Source organism: Oncorhynchus mykiss, chromosome 8 (assembly GCF_057628025.1).
Source record: "Oncorhynchus mykiss isolate SJ-2025 chromosome 8, ASM5762802v1, whole genome shotgun sequence".
Classification (NCBI taxonomy): domain Eukaryota; kingdom Metazoa; phylum Chordata; class Actinopteri; order Salmoniformes; family Salmonidae; genus Oncorhynchus; species Oncorhynchus mykiss.
The window spans coordinates 16851399-16872772 of NC_143029.1; the positions used below are offsets into that span (position 1 = coordinate 16851399).

The window sequence follows — 21374 nt, forward strand, 5'->3', positions numbered from 1 at the left end:
ATTCTTTGTTTGGTCACAGTTTTTCTGTCCCCAATGGTACCCTATTCCCTCTATGGCACCCTATTCCCTTGTGGGCCCTGGTCAAAAGTAGTGCACGGGAGAGGGAATGGGGTGCCATTTGGGACATTGACAATGCCAATCAGAAGCCTGTGATATGAAAAGAGAGCAGGGCGCAGCAGAGATTTGAGATTTCCCCGCAGCTGGAACTGTGATGCTGAAACAGACCAGACTTTTAGGGTGGACGCTAGAGTAAACCTCTCAAAGGGTGATAGAAGCGTGCCTCAATCTGTTTTTCCTTTACCATCCCCTCAGGCGAGAGTGATATCAGAGACCATCAATACTAGCCTGGCTGACACGACCCATGATCAGGCCACTGATCTGACACCTTGTAATGAGAACCTAGACACCCTAATGAATAGGGAGGATTTACACATAGAACAAACCTCATAACATTGAATATGAATCGTGGCAATTACTTTTTTATTTGGTGTATTCCGGTGTGTGAGATATTAAATGTCACAAACTGAAAATTGAGTTTGTAGTTGTGTGGTGGCCTTAACATGCACTGTTTACGATAACACAATTTACTAGCTATCTGCTATCTGCTTTTTTATTTATTTTTATATTGAGTGAGATATCCATGGGGTATATCGTCACATTAAGGACACTTCATTACTTTCCTACATAAATCCAACATAAAAAATAACTCTGAGGTGACTAATTCAGACTGAACAGTTTGATTATTTCACAAATCCAATCTGATGCTTGCAGGTGATTATTATTTGTTATAAGAAGCTTCCATGAGAAGAACAGCCAGCAAACCTGTTCATACTACAAGCGTCAATGTCAGTTGTCTGTCTTTTTGACTAGAGCCCATTATCCCCTTATATTCAGGTTAGTTGAACATCCATTGCTGTGACAGCAGCAGTGACAGCCCATCCATAGGGTGCCATGCACAGTGGTGAGAGAAACCACTGGTCTTCAGCAGTCCCAGTTGGGCTCTCAGCAGCCATCTAAACACCCATTTAACCCTGCAGAGCTCCACCTTGTGGAGTGCAGCAGGTATCATCCTGTCTGACAGTGTCAGCCTCTTTGTCTGCCAGAGAAGAAGCTGTAACTGTGACACGGCTGGGGAGGTCAAATAAAAATGTATTTGTCACCTACTTTGTAAAAAACAGGTGTGGACTAACAGTAAAATGCTTACATACAGACTCTCCCCAACAACGGAGAGAGCAATAAAATAGAGAAATAATAGATAAGTAAAAAACATAATGACAGGTACACATTGAGTAACAATAACTTGGCTATATACACGGGGTACGAGATAGTTAACAATAGCAGCATATGCGATGTGTCAAGTGCAAAAAAGGGTCAATACATACAGCCCAGGTTGCTTTTTGGTTAACTATTTAAATAGCTATTTAGCTGTCTTATGGCTTAAGTAAAAGATGTTCAGGGTCCTGTTGGTTTCAGACTTTGGTACCGCTTACCGTGCGGTAGCAGAGAACAGTCTATGACTTGTGGCTGGAGTCTTTGACCATTTTTAGGGTCTTCCTCTGACACCGCCTGGTATAGAGGTCCTGGATGGCAGGGTGTTCCACCCCAGTGATGTATTAGGCCATCCGCACCACCCCCTGTAGCGCCTTGCGGTCGGAGGCAAAGCAGTTGCCATAAAAAGCGGTGATGCAGCCAGGGGCCCTGGTTAAAAAGTAGCGCACTATAAAACAAATAGGGTGCAATTTTGGGATGCATCCTGACTATTTATAGTAACACCCCAATTATAGCGTTCAGGTATAATTTAGCACGTGCTCCTCTCTTCCTTCCTGTATTGCTCCATGTGCCTGACATGTAGTATAATGTAGGGCTATGCGTCAGTGCGTGGGAGTATAGCTCTGTATCTCTGCTCTCCCCGTCTCCAAGGTAGTCTCGCTTTCTTCTGACATCTAGAGGAATCCGCAAGCATAGATAGACTGAAAAATAGCACAGGGGAATGAATCTACAAGTGTCATTCCCATAGGCTAACTGGGAAAAGGCCTCTGCAATGGAAATGTAAGCAGCAGTAATACTTCAAGAGGCACCACCTCAGACCAAAATAGCTCAACATGTCAGTTTGTTACTGTAAAGTGTATTATAGCATCAACATCCCTGCCAGTTCACCTCCATTCAGCTGTGTTTCGCTTGTGTCTGTTCTAAGACACGTTTTGACATTGTGTATTTTAAACAGTGCACCATGATATTTACTTTTTTTCTGTAGCCTAAACTATGCATGTTGTATTTAAAACAAACCAAATGTAATAAGCCCAAACCAATAGGCATACCAAATGTATTCATTAGGAACAGACGCATACTGTACTCATAGAACAAACAGAGTCAAATCATGTGAAATGCAAAACAATGTATTTGGTAGAAAGAATACATACTATTCACTTCTGAATACATCTTTAGGTAAAATATGCAGAAATAAAATGAGAGGGAAGCCTAATCAAAGGAGGCAGAGGGAGCCCACTGGAGCTTTGGTCCTCAGTGTTGGATGATACTGCAGAATCAGCTGGTCCGGATACCACCTTGGCTGTGGCTGAGCTAGGTTTCACCTCGTGCTGTTGTGGAGCCAGCAGGGTCTTGAGCTCCACGAAGCCTCTTTCCAAACCATTCATCAGCACCAGCTGTTTAATGAGGGCAGGCTGGGGTTGTGAGACAGTAGCTGTGTGGGTCGAGGTCTCTAGAGCCAGGCTGTGTGAGCTTTGCGCGTGGGCCGAGGCGGTGGTCACTCCCTGGGTGTGGGCCGAGGGGGCAGAGGCGGTGGTCACTCCCTGGGTGTGGGCCGAGGGGGCCGAGGCGGTGGTCACTCCCTGGGTGTGGGCCGAGGGGGCCGAGGCGGTGGTCACTCCCTGGGAGTGGGCAGAGGGGGCCGATGCGGTGGTCACTCCCTGAGTGTGGGCCGAGGGGGCCGAGGCAGTCGTCACTCCCTGCCTCTGAAGGTGCTCCATGTGTTTCATGATCAGGTTGTCCTCCAGGTGCCTGAGCTCCTCCTGGCCCATGAACAACACCTTATCCCGCCGTCTGAGTGGGGCAGTGCGTTTCAGAACAACAGCGGGGGCTCCTGCCACCTGGGTGGGTTTCCTAGTTGGCTGGCTGGTTGCCGAAGCAAGGGCGGAGTGGTATGACTGGGCCACCATGCCGGGAAAGTGTTTGAGCTTCACCTCCATACACTTACTCCTCACCTTCTCCTCCAGCCAGCATCTCTCCGGGGTCAAGCTCCTCACAGGGGATGTCTGGTTCAGAGAGTGTCTGGTCTGGGAGGGTTTGGTAGCGTGGGTCTCGGCTGGCTGGAGCACGGTGCTGGTGGTAGTCTTCTCCACAGGTCTGGTGGCTGGTAAGCTGTCCTTCGATACGGCTGCAGTAGCCTGCGGCTCCTCCGCTGGCCTTGTAGTCTTATTCTTCAACCTGAACTCTGTGTTGCGGTGCACCTGTCCAGAGAACACCGCCTGATGGTCGGTCACATTGCCCATAATCTTCCCGTCACCTGCGCTGCCGGAGGTAGGGAGCTGCTGGAGCGCAAGGTTGCCCACGTACCTGGTGACCAGCTTGGGGAAGCCCCAGAGGAGCTGGCTCTGCTTGCGGCAAACATGAGACTCAAGCTTCTCTCGGACTTCCTGGCAAATGAAGGGGATCCTGGCGCCCTGAGCGTACATCATGATGGACTTGGGTTTACCCTCTAACCCTGGAGACTGGCATGGAGCCTTGGAGGGAGATGGAGGGTTGGCACCCTGAGGGCAGAAAGCTGGAACACTGGCAGTTTTCCTGGTGATCTTTGATCCTTTCTTAGCCTGAGAGGTGGTAGTGGTGGTGGTTGGGGTGGACGCAGAGGTGGAGGTTGAGCTGGTGGTGCCTCCCCTCTTCAGTCTCTCTGGGATCAGCCACCTAACGATGGAGATCATCAGCACGGCAATCCTCCAGCGCTTGCGGGCCACCTTAGATTATAGATTAAATTAGATGAATTCAACTCTAAGGAGGAAATTAGACAGACAAACACCTAACCAGCAACTCATCAACTAGACATTTAACAGAAGTGGATGTCTCAAATGGCACTCTATATCTTATATAGTGCACTATGTAGGAAATAGGGTCAGTAAACATGATTTTTTTTTACAGACCTTCTGTGTCACGTTGAGTTCCAAGTGTCTGCGGTGCCAGCAGCACAGGACGGCCGGGTCTCCATTCCTCGGCACGACCTCAAACAGCTGTCTCACCATTTGAATATGTCTCACAGTCGGAGTCCTGGAGAGGTCTGTGCGGCCGGCAGCTCTGTCTTTACAGCCAGTGACAGTAGAAGCAGCAGCAACAGGCACAGCGACAGGAGAGTCCAGTTTGGCCTCCATCAGAGTCCAGTTTAGCCTCCAACCAATAGCAGTACGCTGACGAGGGCAGGGCTGGTATTTCAGAGGTTGAGGGGAGCCAGAAGGAGTCACGTACCTAGAGGAGCTGCAGGAGGAGCTACAGGAGGCGCGTGTGGAGCCATGGTGACTGTCCTTAACATCACCACCTCCTGGTAGCTTGAGACAGGGCTTAGCCAGTGGGCTGGGACTACTTGAAGAACAGCGACTATCTGGACGATCGCCTTTCAGGAAATTAAACCTGTCAGGTGGATGCCGTTTCCGCCGTTTATTGCAGGTTCGGCATGTGCTGCAGTCACTAAATCTGGAGGATCTAGAAGATCTAGAATGTGATCTAGAATGTGATCTAGAAGATGATCTGGATGAGCATGAGTCAAAGCACGATTGGGGGTCAGAGCAGGATTCCAGGTCCACCTCAGAGGTGAGGTCCTCCATATGTAACGTTAGTTCCTCCAGTCGTTGGAGGTAGCTGTAGTAGAGATGAACTCCCTCTGTGAAGTTATTGACCAGCGCTCTGCAAAAGAACATTTAAGACTGGGTTAAAATTAAGTTACATATGGGTAAAGACTGGGTAAAAATTAAGCCCAAAAAATTAAGCCATTTTCATGATTTTTACAAAAGTTTTAACCACATGAAAGATCTCTTTGAAATCCCAATGAATTATGAAGGATGAAACTTACTGGTCAATGTCGCCGAAGACATCATCCTGTTAAAAAAAAATGTGTATACGATAAGGATTTTGAAATATATATAAATTGTAAATTCTGTACAATGACACATTGCAAACAATGGCAAAATTAGGAAGTTAAGATGGCCGACCTTCAGCACCACTGAATGGAGAGCACTCGTGTATACTGTATATACAGTACCAGTCAAAAATTTGGACACACCTAACCTTTATTTTTTACTAAAGTCTACATTGTAGAATAATAGTGAAGACATCAAAATTATTAAATAACACATATGGAATCATGTAGTAACCAAAAAAGTGTTAAACAAATAAACATTTATGTTATATTTCAGATTCTTCTAAGTAGCCACCCTTTGTCTTGATGACAGTTTTGCACACTCTTGGAATTATCTCAACCAGCTTCATGAGGTAGTCACCTGGAATGCATTTCAATTAACAGGTGTGCCTTGTTAAACATGAATTTGTGGAATTTCTTTCCTTCTTAATGCGTTTGAGCTAATCAGTTGTGTTGTAACAAGGTAGGGTTGGTATACAGAAGATAGCCCTATTTGGTAAAATACCAAGTCCATATTATGACAAGAACAGCTCAAATAAGCTAAGAGAAATGACAGCCCATCATTACTTTAAAACATGAAGGTCAGTCAATCCGGAACATTTCAAGAACTTTCTTCAAGTGGAGTTGTATAAACCATAATGCGCTATGATGAAACTGGCTGTGAATGTGGACCGCCACAGGAAGGGAAGACCCAGAGTTACCTCTGCTGCAAAGGATAACTTCATTAGAGTTAGTTGCACCTCAGATTGCAGCCTAAATAAATGTTTCACAAGTAACAGACACATCTCAACATCAACTGTTCAGAGGAGACTGCGTGAATCAGGCCTTCATGGTCAAATTGCAGCAAAGAAACCTCTACTAAAGGACACCAATAATAAGAAGAGACTTGCTTGGGCCAAGAAACATGAGCAATGGACATTAGACTGGTGGAAATTTGTCCTTTGGTCTGATGAGTCCAAATGATGGCACACCCCAGAGGTGCCATCACTATTATAAACTGGTCACCAACCTAATTAGAGCAGTAAAAATAAATGCCTGTGGTCTGATGGTGGTCTATATGGTCTGATATACCTACTACGGCTGTCAGCCAATCAGCATTCAGGGCTCCAACCACCTGCTTTATAAATAGTGGTAGTCACTCTGCAGTGCTGAATGGACAGCGCCACTGTCTGTCTGACTGAGTTGTAATGTTTGTGGGAAGTGGGGCAGTTTGTGGCAGGGCCATGTATTTAGAGATTTGGGCCAATGCGGTTTCTGCATTATGGTGCATTTACATAACACTTCAACATTCTATGGCAGCAATGTTAGCTCCCCATTAAAATTATATGGGGGATATTTATTTTAAAAAACTGTGTAACTGAATGTCTAGAATATTCAAAATTCTCTAAATATATAGCCCTGGTTTGTGGGCAGTTTGTCACACCCTGACACTTTGTCACACACGCGTCAAACACAATTAGACTATATAAAGAAGTAACTCCTCCCTACTGGTGGCGCGCACTTACATCGTCCTTACACAAATGGATGGCCCAGAACAGGAGCAGGAGAATGGAGAGGAGAATCAGGAAAAGGTGAAGCCCGATGACCCCGTCAGAACCGAACTCCTCCTCGGATACTTGTAGGAGCCTGGGCACACAGAGGCCCATGTAACTTACTGCAGTGGCAAACATGTTAACATCTTCCTACTTCAGTCACATATCGCCATGATGACCACCCTAACGTTATTTAATGCTCTACCGCGAAACCACGAATGTAGCTTCGATCCATTTCTGTTCTGGTGGTTGCGCGCTCCAAGAGCAAGCGTGGGGTTGAAGCCACATTACAATGTTACTGCTCTGCCTGATTGATAAAGTGTATCTGACCGTTACAGGTTGTTGTGAACCATATAAGCTGCATGTGTGCGTCACGCTATTATGACTCAATCATGGTGTGTAGTGCGTCATGCAAACAAAGTAAACAGTTGCGAGGTACCACGAAGCATCCTTAATCGAAATCTCTATGGCCCAATATGCCTCAAAGACAAATTCCCGTGCTGTGCCCCTCTATATGCCACTCTAATTAACCCTATGGACAATGTATGTCATACCCTAAGAACACACAGCAATAGTCTATATTTTTTTGTCGTGGGGTTTGAGAATTCTACAAGTTAAAGCAAAACATCACCAACCTAGAATGTTTTTTTTCAGCTTGTAGTTTGCTAGGCTACCCAGTCTGATTTGGAAGATTGTTGATATAGGTCATCTCCCACAGGCCACACATTATTTTATTGAACCCTCGTTGCTTTTCAAAACCCTTCAAACAACTGCAGAAACATTTTCATATTCATGCTTCCTAACTTACTAGAGATGTGTGTTTAAGTCACAATCGTATTTGTTCCACCTTTGCATTTCATTTCCAAACTAATAATCTCTTTCAATAGTTTGTTTACCACCCCGCTGCGATCACAAAACAGATTAAGAAGCTGCTCACACCTGATCTGCAATGCAGAATATAAAGTCTGCTGTTAAAACTAAGTGGGCTGAGGGGTTTGTTTGGGTAAAGAGTAAATAAAGAGGTGAGGTGCCACAGAATATCAATTAAATGTTATGATATCATCCCCAATGTCATTTAAAGAAAAAAGAGGAGCCCCCTAAAAAAGGAGATAATTGTTAGGTAATGCATATGAACTGATTTATCCATTAAGGAACACACATATTTATTCTCACTAACAGTACCTCTCAGTGGGCAAAACTGGTTAAAATGTTGTAATTTCTTTTGACAATCACAGTAAAATATGCTTAATGTGACCATTAATTCAAGTGCTGTTATTGTAAAAATAACTGAAGTTGGAGACTTATATCTCCCTCACTAACTTTAAGTGTCAGCTATCAGAGCAGCTTACCGATCGCTGCAGATATAAGCCCATCTGTAAATAGCCCATCTGTAAATAGCCCATCCATCCAACTACCAACCTCATCCCCATATTTGTTTTTGTTTTTCTGCTCTTTTGCACACCAGTATTTCTACTTGCACATCCTCATATGCACATATATCCCTCCAGTGGTAATTGCTCAATTGTAGTTACTTTGCCACATTTGGCCTATTTACTACCTTACCTCCTTACTTTCTTTGCACACACTGTATACAGATTTTCCATTGTGTTATTGACCGTACGTTTGTTTATCTCATGTGTAACTCTGTGTTGTTGTTTTTGTCGCACTGCTTTGCTTTATCTTGGCCAGGTCGCAGTTGTAAATGATAACTTGTTTTCAACTGGCCTACCTGGTTAAATAAAGGTGAAATTAAAAAATTCATGCAAATAAAAACTGTTGAGTGAGAAAATCCCAGCAGCATTGCAGTTCTTGACACACTCAAGCCGGATACCATACCCCGTTCAGAGTTACTTAAATCTTTTGTCTTGCCCATTCACCCTCTGAATGGCACACATATACAATCCATGTATCAATGCTTAAAAATCCTTTAACCCGTCTCCTCCCCTTCATCTACACTGATTGAAGTAACATCAATAAGGGATCATAGCTTTCACCTTGATTCACCTGGTCAGTCTACTGTATGTCATGGAAAGAGCAGGTGTTCCTAATGTTTTGTATTAAAGCAATACAATTGGTCCCTTCAAAAATATAAATGGTAATGCATCACTTGAGATTAACAACTTTTTATATCACAGCAACACATGTGTTATTAATCTATCAACAACCTTCATGAAATGATCAAATGATACAGGTTTAACCAAGATAAATGTTATTGGAATATCATGCTTGAAACTGAATATCATGCTTGAAACGGTGAAGTGGGTCAGAGGTGAAGTATGGGTGAAGTGGGTGAGGGTAGTCAAATTCTGTTCTAAAGGTCATGACCTTAATAGTTTTGTGTTACAGAGGAGAAACTAACTAAAAAACCATTTAATGCTATCCCAAAATGGCACACTATTCCCTATATAGTGCATTACTTTTGACCAGAGCCCTATGGAAATAGGGTGCCACTTGGGATGCAACCATAATCATTGTAACACCCACTAAAATCTCCATATATCCTGGCATGCTGTGAGGATACTTTTTTTTTAAAACCTCAGAGAGACCTTTCCATTATACTGTCTGTGGCACTTCCCACTTCCCAACAAATATTAATACTCCACATTCCCATTAGAATGAAGACCTACATTTAGCATTGTATTTATGGACTATAGAGTTGAATGTCGATAAATACATTAAAGTGCAAATGTAACAAAAAGTCAAACATGCTTCCCAAGCTCACTTTAACCTTTTGCTCTAAGAGCAGATGCAGACTGATTATAGTAAAAGCCTACTGTATGCAGGAACCAAACCTGAGGCTGTTTGAGCTGCAGAATCACAGCAAAGAAATCTCCCTCTTGTACATTACATGCAATGCCTTCTGCATATGGAGAATCTAGAACTCTATTTTACACTGAAGGGAAGTGAGTTATTTGTCATAATGAGTTGACTAAGGTCAAGCAAGAACTTTTTCCAAATTGTTTGTGAACTAGTGTGCACCATGAAGCGTTTGCATATCTATTACCCTAGCACTTCTGTCTTCAGACTTGTTCTGCTTCTTCACCTGTGAGTCTGAGGCAATGGAGGCTCCTCAGAGGAGGAAGGGGAGGACTTGACCTCAATACAAAACCTAGGAGGCTCATGGTTCTCACCCCCTTCCATAGACTTACAGAGTAATTATGACAACTTCCGGAGAACGTCCTCCAACCTATCAGAGCTCTTGCAGCATGAACACATGTTGTATACCCAATCAAATGATCAGAAAATGAATCTAGTACTGAAAGCATAAGCTACAGCTAGCTAGCACTGCAGTGCACAAGATGTGGTGAGTAGTTGACTCAAAGAGAGAGAAAGACAATAGTTTAAACGTTTTGAACAAATTCATTTCTTCAAAAATGAAAGAGAAGCAAGAGAGAGATTTTGTCATTTCTTTTCATTTTCACTTACTTAGCTAGCAAATGCAGCTAGCTAGTTTAGCCTACTCAAACACCATGCTCAAACAGAGGGGTGCTATGTTAGCTAGCTGGCTATATCCAACACAACACTGGTACTCTTCCAAGTCAATGTAAGCTTTTGGTTTTACTAATTTCTTGCCACCGGGGCCCGCCGGTGTAACTGCTAAACTGCTTACTGACTGTACACTGTACTGCATGATTGCAGCAGGTTTACTAACCCGTGAGTTCTATTAGCTATGCTGACTATGATGTTACTTTAGCTAATATGGTAACAACGATGTAGGCTGTGTGTTGCTAGCTCACATAAGTTGCTAGCTCACATAAAATTTCTCAAACTAAATACATACTGCAATTCCAACCACAAATTCTCTCAGCTTCAATTTTAAGCTTTAAAATACAACAGCTTTCTTAGCTACAGCTAAATGTTTGTTTTTTACTTTGTTTGACTTTGTTTTGATTAATTCTAATTATATTTTCGAGGTTTGGCATGTTGTAATGGCATTATTTATGTTTAACAACCAATAAGTGCTCATGCACAAAATCCAGCTGCAGATTGAACTTTGATTCTAAGCCTTAAAATACAACAAGGGATTTGTTTCGATGTAAAATGATTGGATGATGGATCATGACCCTTTAAAGCTATTGTTGGAACAATGACAAAGCAGGCACTCTGCCTCTGTTTTGGTAAATAGCTGAGGTATAGGCCTGAAGAAATGTAACCACTCTTAAATTCATAGACAGAGTGGATGCAAGGACTGACTATCATCATTACAGTTTTAACCATGTTTGAGGCTATACAGTATTTGTTTACATTGACGTTGTTTTACAAACCTAAAACAAGCATCTATTTTGGATTCTGATGGGATATGACAGTTGAACTTTGCTCATGGGGCATTTATAAGTGATATTCTTCAAGAATCAATGGGTATCATCATTTTTTATTTAAAAAAATGGATGTAGCAGCTAATGATTCTTGCGTGACCATTCGTGCTCCCTAGCCCCCAAGGCCCAAGCCACCAACGCAAAGCATGACATCAGTCACCACACTCGACTGGATCACCAAGAAGAAAGCCCAACCAACAATGGACACTTTTAAAATGTACACTGCAGGTCTCAAACAGTAATAGAGTAAACGAATATGACAGTTGGGACCTAATGTCAGAGAAAAAAAGCATAATTAAATTGTTGCCAGCAGCACAGTTAGTCACCAACGCTCTGGATAACATGAAAACAGCCTAACCAGCTCTGCTAGTGGAAGTAAAATTGTCAGAGTGAGGTGTTCTCTCATTTGTGTCTGGAAGTAGATAGCAAGCTTGCCAACATTAGCGAGTTAGCTTGGGTGCTTGACGGCCGGTGTGTTGTCAGAACGCTCAGATCAACCATATTCCTCAGCCAGAGCGTCCAATGTGCGCTCTTAACGCTCCGAGAGTGAAACGCTCATAATTTACAAACGGACAATCTGACAACGCTAGGAATTTACGAACGGCCAGAGCGCACTCTGGCACTCCAGATTGAATTTACAAACACACCCTTGATCATTTAATATATCCCCGGGTTTTTGCTTGAGTCTCTCATCATCTCTGGAATGAGCTACCTCAATCTAGGCTAGGGCCTTGGCTCGAACACATCTTGAAGACAGGACAACTCGTTTGCTGTGACTGTAATGTTTGTTTTGCTCACTTGTACTTGACTTTATCGTGTAGGATATAGGCCTACTACATGAGTGTGCTTCATGTTGTGGGTAAAAAAAGGTTCATGTTAGACCTGTCAAATCCTTGAATTCCCAAGGGAAAGCAAGTTCCATGATCCCAGGGGAAATTTGGGACAAAGTTCACCCGGAATTTAGAATATCAGCATCCTGATACCAAACTAGTTTAAGAGGATAAACAATACAGTTTGATTATCAGATTATGTGATTGCTACTGCTTTGTCGGTTCTCAAAGATGAAATTGCATTGAATCAAATATTTTTTTTCAAAAGATAGTAAAACATTTTAGAGCCACAACATCAAATGGCATAGAAACGGTCATACTGTTAATGTCTGTTTGGGGACATTATTCTTTGCTCTTGGAGGAGAACTTGTCAGAATTGGAAGGAAACTCATGGAAGTGGGCTGCAAAGAGGCTGTTAATATCATCGATCCAAACGCTTTTCTACTGCCAATTTCTGAATGGATAATTTAACACAGGCTAATTCAATTTTGGACAAAACCCCATATCTGGATGAGCTTGTCATGTACTGTCATGTTGTGTCTTGTTTCTGTCCTTTCCCTTCACCCTGTCTCCCTCTGCTGGTCGTTGTTAGGTTACCTTTTCTCCCCCTCTTTCCCCCAGCTGTGCCTTGTCTCCTCCTAACTACCTCGTCACCCCTTTTCCCACCTGTTCCCTTTTTCCCTCTGATTAGTCCTCTATATCTCTCTCTGTTTCTGCTCCTGTCTTTGTCGGATTCTTGTTTGTGTTGTTCATTCCTGAACCAGACTATCGTCATGTTTGCTGCAACCTTGTCCTGTCCTGTCGGAACCTGCCGGTCCATCTGAGCCTACGTTTTGTTTTGTTATTAAAGAAGCTCTGTTTACGTTAATTCGCTTTTGGGTCCTCATTCACGCACCGTAACAGAAGAATCCGACCAAGAATGGACCCAGCGACTTCGGATCCTCTCCACTCAGCCGTCGAGATCCAGGGAGCGATGCTAGGCAGACACAAGCAGGAATTGTCTGCTGCTCGGCATGCCGTTGAGACCCTGGCCACCCAAGTCTCCAACCTCACAGAACAGGTTCACCATCTCCGCCTCGATCCACCGGCCACTTCCAGGGCTTTCGAATCTCCGGAGCCCAGAATCAATAACCCGCCGTGTTACTCTGGGGAGCCCACTGAATGCCGCTCGTTCCTCACCCAGTGTGATATTGTGTTTTCTCTCCAGCCCAACACTTACTCCAGGAGCACTGCTCGTGTCGCCTACGTCATATCTCTCCTTACTGGACGGGCTCGTGAGTGGGGCACGGCAATCTGGGAGGCAAGGGCTGAGTGTACTAACCAGTATCAGGACTTTAAGGAGGAGATGATACGGGTTTTTGATCGATCTGTTTTTGGGGAGGAGGCTTCCAGGGCCCTGTCTTCCCTATGTCAGGGTAATCGATCCATAACAGACTACTCTATTGAGTTTCGCACTCTTGCTGCCTCCAGTGGCTGGAAAGAGCCGGCTTTGCTCGCTCGTTTTCTGGAGGGTCTCCGCGCAGAGGTAAAGGATGAGATTCTCTCCCGGGAGGTTCCTTCCAGCGTGGATTCCTTGATTGAACTCGCTATTCGCATTGAGCGACGGGTTGATCTTCGTCACCGAGCTCGTGGAAAGGAGCTCGCGTTCTCCGTTGCCCCCCTCTCCGCATCACTACCATCTTCCTCTGCCGGCTCGGGTGCTGAGCCAATGCAGCTGGGAGGTATCCGCATCTCGACTAAGGAGAGGGAACGGAGAATCACCAACCGCCTCTGTCTCTATTGCGGTTCTGCTGGTCATTTTGTCACTTCATGTCCAGTAAAAGCCAGAGCTCATCAGTAAGCGGAGGGCTACTGGTGAGCGCTACTACTCCTGTCTCTCCTTCAAGATCCTGCACTACCTTGTCGGTCCATCTACGCTGGACCGGTTCGTCAGCTTCCTGCAGTGCCTTAATAGACTCTGGGGCGGAGGGCTGTTTTATGGACGAGACCTGGGCTCGGGAACATGACATTCCTCTCAGACAGTTAAGGGAGTCCACGGCCTTGTTCGCCCTGGATGGTAGTCCTCTCCCCAGGATTCAGCGTGAGACGCTACCTTTAACCCTCACTGTTTCTGGTAATCATAGCGAAACCATTTCTTTTTTAATTTTTCGTTCACCTTTTACACCTGTTGTTTTGGGCCATCCCTGGCTAGTTTGTCATAATCCTTCCATTAATTGGTCTAGTAATTCTATCCTCTCCTGGAACGTCTCTTGTCATGTGAAATGTTTAATGTCTGCTATCCCTCCTGTTTCCTCTGTCTCTTCTTCACAGGAGGAGCCTGGTGATTTGACAGGGGTGCCGGAGGAATATCACGATCTGCGCACGGTGTTCAGTCGGTCCAGGGCCACCTCTCTTCCTCCACACCGGTCGTATGATTGTAGTATTGATCTCCTTCCGGGAACCACTCCCCCCCGGGGTAGACTATACTCTCTGTCGGCTCCCGAACGTAAGGCTCTCGAAGATTATTTGTCTGTAGCTCTTGCCGCCGGTACCATAGTCCCCTCCTCCTCTCCCGCCGGAGCGGGGTTTTTTTTTGTTAAGAAGAAGGACGGGTCCCTGCGCCCCTGCATAGATTATCGAGGGCTGAATGACATAACAGTGAAGAATCGTTATCCGCTTCTTCTTATGTCTTCAGCCTTCGAGATCCTGCAGGGAGCCAGGTTTTTCACTAAGTTGGACCTTCGTAACGCTTACCATCTCGTGCGCATCAGGGAGGGGGACGAGTGGAAGACGGCGTTTAACACTCCGTTAGGGCACTTTGAATACCGGGTTCTTCCTTTCGGCCTCGCTAACGCTCCAGCTGTCTTTCAGGCATTAGTCAATGATGTCCTGAGAGACATGCTGAACATCTTTGTTTTCGTTTACCTTGACGATATCCTGATTTTTTCACCGTCACTCCAGATTCATGTTCAGCACGTTCGACGTGTCCTCCAGCGCCTTTTAGAGAATTGTCTTTTTGTGAAGGCTGAGAAGTGCTCTTTTCATGCCTCCTCCGTCACATTTCTCGGTTCTGTTATTTCCGCTGAAGGCATTAAGATGGATCCCGCTAAGGTCCAAGCTGTCATTGATTGGCCCGTCCCTAAGTCACGCGTCGAGTTGCAGCGCTTTCTCGGCTTCGCGAACTTCTATCGTCGTTTCATCCGTAATTTCGGTCAGGTGGCAGCCCCTCTCACAGCCCTTACTTCTGTCAAGACGTGCTTTAAGTGGTCCGTTTCCGCCCAGGGAGCTTTTGATCTCCTCAAGAATCGTTTTACATCCGCACCTATCCTTGTTACACCTGACGTCTCTAGACAGTTCATTGTCGAGGTTGACGCGTCAGAGGTGGGCGTGGGAGCCATTCTTTCTCAGCGCTCCTTCTCTGACGACAAGGTCCACCCTTGCGCGTATTTTTCTCATCGCCTGTCGCCGTCGGAACGTAACTATGATGTGGGAAACCGCGAACTGCTCGCCATCCGCTTAGCCCTAGGCGAATGGCGACAGTGGTTGGAGGGGGCGACCGTTCCTTTTGTCGTTTGGACTGACCATAGGAACCTTGAGTACATCCGTTCTGCCAAACGACTTAATGCGCGTCAGGCGCGCTGGGCGCTGTTTTTCGCTCGTTTCGAGTTCGTGATTTCTTATCGTCCGGGCTCTAAGAACACCAAGCCTGATGCTTTATCTCGTCTCTTCAGTTCTTCAGTAGCCTCCACTGACCCCGAGGGGATTCTCCCTGAGGGGCGTGTTGTCTGGTTGACTGTCTGGGGAATTGAGAGGCAGGTAAAGCAAGCACTCACTCAAACTCCGTCGCCGCGCGCTTGTCCCAGGAACCTTCTTTTCGTTCCCGTTCCTACTCGTCTGGCCGTTCTTCAGTGGGCTCACTCTGCCAAGTTAGCCGGCCACCCTGGCGTTCGGGGTACGCTTGCTTCCATTCGCCAGCGCTTTTGGTGGCCCACCCGGGAGCATGACACGCGTCGCTTCGTGGCTGCTTGTTCGGTCTGCGCGCAGACTAAGTCCGGTAACTCTCCTCCTGCCGGCCGTCTCAGGCCGCTTCCCATTCCCTCTCGACCGTGGTCTCACATCGCCTTAGATTTTGTCACCGGACTGCCTTCGTCAGCGGGGAAGACTGTTATTCTTACGGTTGTCGACAGGTTCTCTAAGGCGGCTCATTTTATTCCCCTTGCTAAGCTTCCTTCTGCTAAAGAGACGGCACAAATCATCATCGAGAATGTTTTCAGAATTCATGGCCTTCCGTCAGACGTCGTTTCGGACAGAGGTCCGCAATTCACGTCTCAATTTTGGAGGGAGTTTTGCCGTTTGATTGGGGCTTCCGTCAGTCTCTCTTCCGGCTTTCACCCCCAGTCTAACGGTCAAGCAGAACGGGCCAATCAGACTATTGGTCGCATCTTACGCAGTCTTTCTTTTCGCAACCCTGCGTCTTGGTCAGAACAGCTCCCCTGGGCAGAATACGCCCACAACTCGCTTCCTTCGTCTGCGACCGGGCTATCTCCTTTTCAGAGTAACCCAGATTCATCCATCGGACTGCCAGATGGTGAAGTGTAATTTATCTCTTCAGATGAATTTCCAATGCTCCAGAGTCCAATGATGGCAGGCTTTACACCACACCAGCCAAAGCTTGACATTGCGCATGGTGATCTTATGCTTGTTCGGCCATAGAAACCCATTTCATGAAGCACCCGACAAACAGTTTTTGTGCTGATATTGCTTCCAGAGACAGTTTGGAACTCGGTAGTGAGTGTTGCAACCGAGGACAGACGATTTTTACATGCTACGCGCTTCAGCACTTGGCGGTCCAGTTCTGTGAGCTTCTGTGGCCTACCACTTTTCTTTTGAGCCATTGTTGCTCCTAGACATTTCCACTTCACAAAAACAGCACTTACAGTGCAGCTCTAGCAGGGCAGAAATGTAATGAACTGACTTGTTGAAAAGATGGCATCCAATGACGGTGCCACGTTGAAAGTTACTGAGCTCTTCAGTAAGGCCATTCTTCTGACAATGTTTGTCTATGGAGATTGCATGGCTGTGTGCTCGATTTTATACACCTGTCAGCAACGGGTGTGGTTGAAATAGCCAAATACACACATTTGAAGGGGTTTTCACATACTTTTGTATATATATAGTGTATGTTTAATTCTGGGAAAGGAGCTTTTGAAATTCACTTTTTTACTTGTGGTTGGATTTTTAGGAATTATTTAGTGTGTGAACTGAAAAATAATGCTCAAGAATATTTTTGAATACATCTCTGCGTAGGTAGATTTTAAAGAGAGACTTCTAAAACAATGATCTCTGAGAACTTGTTGTTCTATTGCCTCTCACACCTTTCAGTTTGTAAATAACACAACATATATATTACCAATATTTACATAAATCAATCCACTGAACTGAAAATGGACAAGCTGATTGGCACTCCTTAAACTTAATCACGGCACTTTTCCTCTTTTGCGCTGGCTGACTTACAGAAATGTCTATATTTAGCTGACTGTTGACTCCCTCTCCAGGTCCCCCGAGACAGAGCCTAATCAGCCTGATGGAGCATTCCTCAGAGATGCAGCCCATATGGCCCTGGTCAAAATAAGTGCACTACGTAAAGTGCACTATATAGGGAATAAGTTGTCATTTGAGACGCACACGGTGTGAAAACTACACAAAGATGACAGACTAGGCCTCTAATTACCTTCTTAGGCCCGTCATCACTGTAACAGTGGGTGTGACCACCTTTAGCTGTGGCAGCCTGGCAGACTCCCTTCTCTGGGCACAGCCAGAGGTCTAAGATACTGAATGTCAGACATGTGATTCAGAAATGAACTTGCCCTGCCTCCTGCCTGGCCTTCTGTGGCCGCTTTCAGTGATGACGGATCCTGGAGCAGACAGAGTCCCAGTCACAGGACTGCTGCCAGTTTGGAACATTAGCTGCAGTGGACATAAACTCAACACCTTTAATAAGCAGGGGCTATTGCTGTTCCCTGACGGGCGCTGTCTTAGCTAGTTACTGTTAGCACGTTATCACATTCTCGCTGTAGTCACAAGTTCCTCTCTACTCTGAGGTCATATTATCCAAACATAATATGGAAAACATATCCCTAAGGAATGTTTTCATCTTCAATACAGTGAAGATGAAAGGTTTGTGCCTAACAATTCTTATGCAGAACCACATATTTAGATCTAAATTCATGGCTCTGTGCCTATGGAATGTTTCAAAATGCTAAATGTGAGGATCCACTTTCTGAAAACACATTTCATCCCCCATTATTCTGCTCAGACAGCAATGATGAAATGTCTTCCTTTTCTGCTTTGTTAAGAAAAATAGTTGCACCCCCCCAAACAAAAAATATATATTTGTCACAATAACTTAGCTCCCTGTTATACAGAAAATACACAAGCCCTGAAGTAATCTTCCAGAAAATCTTCCAAACTGGAAGTCTTCTGACTAGCTTCGAAAGACACTACCATGTAATATCAAAGAGCCCTCACTGCTGCTCGATCAGCCTAGTTTTCCAACCTAATTGAGGAGAATTTTTTTGATACTGTTGCAAAGATAACTATAAAGCAACATTCCCCAAGAGAGGATGGCTTTCACTTCAGCAGTGATGAATTCATGAAAGTGATGAAAAATCATGATTATTAGAAAGCAAATTAAAGACTTCTCTTTGAATCTGCATATTTCTCCAAAGCTCAGATGTCCTGAGTCTGCACAGAACTGCCAGGACCTAGGATTAATGAAGACACCCTAGGTTTTTAATCGTGTATCTCTTGACACATTCACAAAAATATTGATGGACTCTAAACCTTCCAGCTGCATACTGGACCTATTCCAACTAAGCTACTGAAAGAGTTACTTCCTGTGCTTGGCCCTCCTATGTTAAACATAATAAATGGCTCCCTATCCTCCGGATTTGTACCAAACTCACTAAAAGTGCCAGTAATAAAGCCTCTCTAGAAAAAGCTAAATCTTGATCCGGAAATGTTAAAAACTATTGGCCTAAATCAAATCTCCCAATCCTCTCAAAAATGTTATAAAAATAAGTTATGCAGCAACTCACTGCCTTCCCGAAGACAAATATTATATATGAAACGCTTCAGTCTGGTTTTAGACCCCATCATAGTACTTAGACTGCACTCGGGAAGGTGGTAAATTACCTTTTAATGGCATCAGACCAAGGCTCTGCATCTGTCCTCCTGCTCCTAGACCTTAGTGAAGCTTTTTACATCATTGATCACCACATTATTTTGGAGAAATTTGGAACCCTAATTGGTCTACACGGACAAGTTCGTGCCTGGTTTAGATCTTATCTGTCGGAAATATATCAGTCTCTTTGGATGGTTTGTTTTGATGTTCCTCACCACTTATTTTCACGATATATTCTACCTCTTGGTGATGTCATTCAGAAACAATGTTTACTGTCACTGCTATGCGGACGACATACAGCTAAATTTCAATGAAACATGTTGAAGTCCCAAAATATGCCTACCCTGGAATCCTGCGTTTCAGACATAAGAAAGTGGATGGTGGCAAATGTTTTACTTTTAAACTCGGACAAAACAGGGATGCTCGTTCTAGGTCCCAAAAAACAAAAAGATCTGCTGTTTGATCTGACAATTAATCTTGATATCAAGGCACAAGGCGAGACCCAGATGCAGACACAGGAGGCAGATGATTGGAGTCTTACAATGTTTAATAATCCAAAGGGGTCGGCAAGAAAATAGTCGTGGACAGGCAAAGGTCAAAACCAGATCAGAGTCCAGGAGGTACAGAGTGGAAGACAGGGGCGTGGTCAAGGCACGCAGAATGGTCAGGCAGGCGGGAACAGAGTCCAGAAACAGGCAGGGGTCAAAACCGTGAGGACTAGAAAAAGGAGAATAGCAAAAGGAGTACGGGAAAAACACGCTGGTTGACTTGACAAAACATACAAGAGAGACAGGAAACACAGTGATAAATACACTGGGGAAAATAAGCGACACCTGGAGGAGGTGGAGACAATCACAGGAACAGGTGAAACAGATCAGGGCGTGACACTTGATGGTTGTACAGTCGTCTCAAATAAAATCGTGAAGGACCTCTGCGTTACTCTAGACCCTGATCTCTCTCTGACGAAGGTATCAAGAATATTTAAAGGGCAGCTTTTTTTTCATCTTCGTAACGTTGCAAAAATCTGAAACTTTTTGTCGCTAAATAAACTTTAGTTAGTGCTAGATATGGCTGATCATATTACTCCAGTGTTAGCCTCTCTACACTGGCTTCCTGTTAATGCTTCTGGTGATTTCAAGGTGTTACTGCTAACCTACAAAGCATTACATGGACTTGCTCCTACCTATCTCTCCGATTTGGTTCTGTCGTACATATCTACGCGTACACTTAGGTCACATGACGCAGGTTCTCCTTATTGCTCCTAGAATTTCTAAGCAAACAGCTGGAGGCAGGGTTTTCTCCTATATAACTACATTTTTATGCAATGGTCTGCCTATCCATGTGAGAGACGCAGATTATTTCTCGACTTTTAAGTCTTCAATGAAAACTCATGTCTTCAGTAGGTCTGGCCCAGGTGTGTGAAGGTAAAGGGCAAGGCATTGGAATGACGAACCGCCCTTACTGTCTCTGTCTGGCCGGCTACCCTCTCTCCATTGGGATTTTCTGTCTCTGACCCTATTACGGGGGCTGAGTCACTGCCTTACTGGTGCTCTTCAATGATGTCTCTAGGAGGGGTGCGTCACGTCATGCCTGGCATTTTTTGTACTATACTCGACTTGAGTGGGTTGAGTCACTGACGTGATATTCCTGTCCAATTGTGGGCTATACTCAACCTTGTCTCAGAGTAGCAAGTTGGTGGTCTGTTGATATCCCTTTAGTGGTGTGGGGGCTGTGCTTTGGCAAAGTAGGTGGGGTTATATCTATAGTAATTAATGTTGTGTTTTTGCAGATTGTAGTATACTCTAGTATTTTCTTTAGTGTATTTGTGGACTGTACTATACTGTAGTGTATTTGTGGACTATACTATACTGTAGTATTTACTGTAGTGTTTTGTTTATCATCTTTCACATAGAAACATACTGGAGAAATACTAAAAGATAAAATGTTCCATAACCTGTACGTAGATAGGTCTGGCATCTGAACAGATAGTTCAGAGCTTCTGCTCTTTTCTATAAGCTGCAGGAACACAATATATGGACTATACTCGGCATGCAGGTTTCTAGCTTACGGGTGGCACAAATTGTGACATGGGGAGGGGAAAGGGTATATGGGGCGGCAGGGTAGCCTAGTGGTTAGAGCATTGGACTAGTAACTGGGAGATTGCAAGTTCAAACCCCTGAGCTGACAAGGTACAAATCTGTCGTTCTGCCCCTGAACAGGAAGTTAACCCACTGTTTCAAGGCCATCATTGAAAATAAGAATTTGTTCTTAACTGACTTGCCTAGTTAAATAAAGCTAAATAAAAAAAATTGCAAATTTAATACTGTAGTATTTACTATTGTTAAAAAAGGGTGTAGTGTTTTTGCAGACATTAGTGTACAGTATTTTTTGTGT

General features: G+C 44.6%; 1 protein-coding gene across 1 annotated transcript; it reads right to left on the minus strand.

Annotated features, from left to right (window-relative positions):
- Nucleotides 1-2379: 2379 nt before the first annotated feature.
- On the minus strand, nt 2380-8498 carry LOC149981433 (uncharacterized). The gene has a single exon (XM_090242680.1). The coding sequence runs from the start codon at nt 3936-3938 to the stop codon at nt 2442-2444; it is 1497 nt and encodes a 498-aa protein (XP_090098806.1). The 5' UTR covers nt 3939-8498; the 3' UTR covers nt 2380-2441.
- Between the last annotated feature and the right edge of the window lie 12876 nt (nt 8499-21374).

Coding starts and splice junctions, on each gene's coding strand:
- LOC149981433 (XM_090242680.1), bottom strand. CDS start 3,938: ATGATCTCCATCGTTAGGTGGCTGATCCCAGAGAGACTGAAGAGGGGA.